Source organism: Octopus bimaculoides, chromosome 29 (genome assembly GCF_001194135.2).
Source record: "Octopus bimaculoides isolate UCB-OBI-ISO-001 chromosome 29, ASM119413v2, whole genome shotgun sequence".
NCBI lineage: Eukaryota > Metazoa > Mollusca > Cephalopoda > Octopoda > Octopodidae > Octopus > Octopus bimaculoides.
Window position 1 is genome coordinate 3,498,026 of NC_069009.1, and position 3,717 is coordinate 3,501,742.

Below are 3,717 nucleotides of genomic sequence, written 5' to 3' on the forward strand. Positions count from 1 at the left end.
GTTGTAGTGTTGGTGGTGGTTGCAGTGTGGGTGGTGGTTGCAGTGTGGGTGGTGGTTGTAGTGTTGGTGGTGGTTGTAGTGTTGGTGGTGGTTGTAGTGTGGGTGGTGGTTGTCGTGTTGGTGGTGGTTGCAGTGTGGGTGGTGGTTGTAGTGTTGGTGGTGGGTGTAGTGTGGGTGGTGGTTGTAGTGTTGGTGGTGGTTGTATTAGTGGTAGCACTACTGTTATTGGTGGTGGTGGTGGTTGTATTGGTGGTAGCACTACTGTTGTTGGCTGTATTGGTGGTGGTGATGTGGTGGTAGTGCTCCTGTTGTTGGCAGTGGTGGTAGTACTACTGTTATTGGTGGTGGTGGTTGTAGTGTTGGTGGTAGTGGTGTTTATAGTATTGGTGACTAAGGTGCTACAACACTATAGCACAAGCTATCACCAGACCAATCCACCCATCCAGTTGTACTTACAACGCTACCCAGCCCCAAGGTACCTTTATGCTTTCAATAATCCACCCTCTTTACTATCCAGTTATACACACAACACAGCTACCCTCAATCCACCCCCAATGTACCCCACTTCCACAGCCATTTGTACCTTCGCCACCAACTCACTTTTCCCCCTTACCATACCCTTACCATACCCTCACCAGTCTACCCCCTACACATTTATTTCACCAATCATACACACAACACTCTGCCCCCACCCCCATCACCACCACACTCTTTTCAAGCCACCCCACCCCCCTCTGCCAATCTACCCAGGTGGTCGCTTCACATGTACTTCATCATCCAGTTGGGTTCCTTCTCCGATATACGTTCAATAATAAGGTTCACCTGGACGCAAAGACTCTGGATTTGCTTGTCCCAGTTCGGTAGGGCTTCATGGGCTGAAAGAGAAAGATAAAGGGGTCAGAGAGGGATCAAATACATGTACATACATACATACATACATATCAATCGAACATGTACAACTTTGTAATTCCTATTAGCAAATGAAACATGTGTAATGGTGAATAACCGATTATAGCAGCAACTCCATCAATTCCTAGGGATATCTGAGGAAGGAATTTTATTCTGAAATGTCATCAGATTCTGGATGGTTAAATTGGATGGTTAAAATGGATGGTTAAAATGATGGTTAAATGGATGGTTAAAATGGGTGGTTAAAATGGGTGGTTAAAATGGATGGTTAAAATGGATGGCTAAAATGGATGGTTAAAATGGATGGTTAAATCACAACAGGTATATAGCCTATTGTTTGTATTATAGTGCATTGTTGTACCATTCAAAACATTTTATTCTTTAAAAAACAATACACAATGCTTCAAGTCAACTACAATACTCTCCTCTTCCAATTTCCTGTTTTGTCATACAGTAACTTTACAAATATTTCTATAATTCTCGATTTTAATATATATTTTACTAACATACAGCAACAACTGAGACTACATATACTGGAAAAAGCATCTCTTTTACTTGTTTCAGTCATTTGACTGCAGCCATGCTGGAGCACCACCTTTTAGTCGAGGGCCAGTCAGGCAGTACTGGCAACGGTCACGCTCAAATGGTGTTTTTTACGTGCCACCTGCACAGGAGCTAGTCCAGCGGCACTGGCAATGACCTCGCTCGAATGTTTTTTCACATGCCACCGCCACAAGTGACAGTAAGGCAATGCTGGTAACGATCACGCTCAAATGGTGCTATTTACGGGCCACCGGAACAGAAGCCGGACAGCTGCTCTGGCAATGGTCACGCTCGGACGGTGCTCTTAGCGCTCCACTGGCACGGATCTAAAAATCAATAACTAGCAAATAGATATTTGCTATTTATTGATTGTGTAATTTATTGATTTTTAGATTCGGGTTTTTGTGGTATATTTGCTTTTCTAGATGTCTTGAATGACATTTTTCATTGTTGAATTTGTTAATAGAGGGTTTTTTCTAAATTATATATATATATATATATATATATATGTATTGGACACTAAACTCTGCTTGCGGAGACCTGTTGGGGCAAGTGAAATCGAAGACAAACCAAATTCGATGACTGGCACCCATGCCAACCTTCCTTCATTGGACACTAAACTCTGCTTCCGAAGACCTGTTGGGGCAAGTGAAATCGAAATCGTGATTGAACCAAATTCGATGACTGGCATCCGTGCCAGTGGAGCGCTAAGAGCACCATCCGAGCGTGACTACATTACCTTATGTCACCTTACTCTCTTTAAAATATAGTAGGACATGATTTGATAGAGACTTGGCTGCTATTTCTAAACAGTAAAGCAAGCATAAAGATTCTCCTGTAGGCTCTGACACTCATATAACTGTGCCCCACCATTTTAAAAGCTAATGTGACATATCTAATACACATAATTTCAAGAGCAACAGACAGTTTCATACTTTCAGATACATTAAATTGACAGGACCAAGATATTTGGCTGCACTAAAGAAGACCCATTCTCTACAGCAAAAGTGTTAAGGCCACCCCTGATGAAGAGGATTGACCTGCAAAAGCCCTGTGCTGAGTACCGAGTATAAAGCACTTGTGCCCGAACCACATAAAAGTGCTTGTGCTGGTGTCATGTTAAAAGCATCCGGCACACACTGTAAAGTGGTTGGCATTAGGGAGGACATCCAGCTGTAGAAACCGAGCCAAAATCAGACTGGGACCAGGTACAGCTCTCCTGCATGCCAGCTCTGGTCAAACCATCCAACCCATGCAAACATGGAAAAACAGACATCAACAGATGATGAGGATGATGATGATGATGATGATGATGATATGACATGTCATGTATCTCCAGTGTATCCTCACTTTCACAGCCATAACAGAATGAACTGAGCCTGAAAGATTGCTTGGAAATACATGGCAGGTCATATAAACCTGCCAATCTAATGTATCATAAAGCATGAAACTATTTGCAACTCTAAGCTATTTCTGAACAGTAAAGCAAGTGGAGAGATTCTCCTCTAGGCTTTGACCTTCATATAATTATGTGTTTTATGAGGCAGGTTTGGCTGCTATATTTGAAAGGGAGGGAGGGAATCTTTTATGTTTTTACAAACTCAGATTAACCAATCAACACAAGATCAATACGAGATCAATACTTACTTTCAAAATGTACAATCGATGCTATCTGGTCAACTGATCCAGACATACGTCCTTCTGTTATCATCTGGGAAGCTATTTTCTCAGCCTGGAATGACAAAGAAACACAGTAACTATGGCAACACAAATAACAACAACAGTTTTATTAGGTGCGCAGACATGGCTGTGTGGTAAGAAGTTTGCTTCCTAACCATACAGTTTTCAGGTTCAGTCCCACTGAGTGACAACTCGGGCAAGTGTCTTCAACTGTAGCCTCGAGCCAACCAATGGATATGGTAAGAAGGAAACGAAAGCAGCCCCAAGTTTCAGTCTGATTTGGCATGGTCTCTAAGGCTGGATGCCCTTCCTAACACCAATATGTATGTGTGTGTGTGTGTGTGTGTATCTCTGCACATCATCATCATCATCATCGTTTAACGTCCGCTTTCCATGATAGCATGGGTTGGACGATTTGACTGAGGACTGGTGAAACCGGATGGCAACACCAGGCTCCAATCTAATTTGGCAGAGTTTCTACAGCTGGATGCCCTTCCTAACGCCAACCACTCAGAGAGTGTAGTGGGTGCTTTTACGTGTCACCCGCACGAAAACGGCCACGCTCGAAATGGTGTCTTTTATGTG

General features: G+C 42.9%; 1 protein-coding gene across 1 annotated transcript in view; it reads right to left on the reverse strand.

Annotated features, from left to right (window-relative positions):
* Positions 1-11: 11 nt before the first annotated feature.
* Positions 12-3,717, reverse strand: part of LOC106878970 (COP9 signalosome complex subunit 4) — a 25,983-nt gene continuing 22,277 nt past the window's right edge. Inside the window, exons 9-10 of the mRNA XM_014928346.2 lie at positions 3,100-3,209; positions 12-875 (exon numbers count right to left, since the gene is read on the reverse strand). Coding sequence (XP_014783832.1) covers positions 760-875; positions 3,100-3,209 — 226 coding nt within the window. The 3' untranslated portion in view covers positions 12-759. The remainder of the gene's footprint in view (positions 876-3,099; positions 3,210-3,717) is intronic.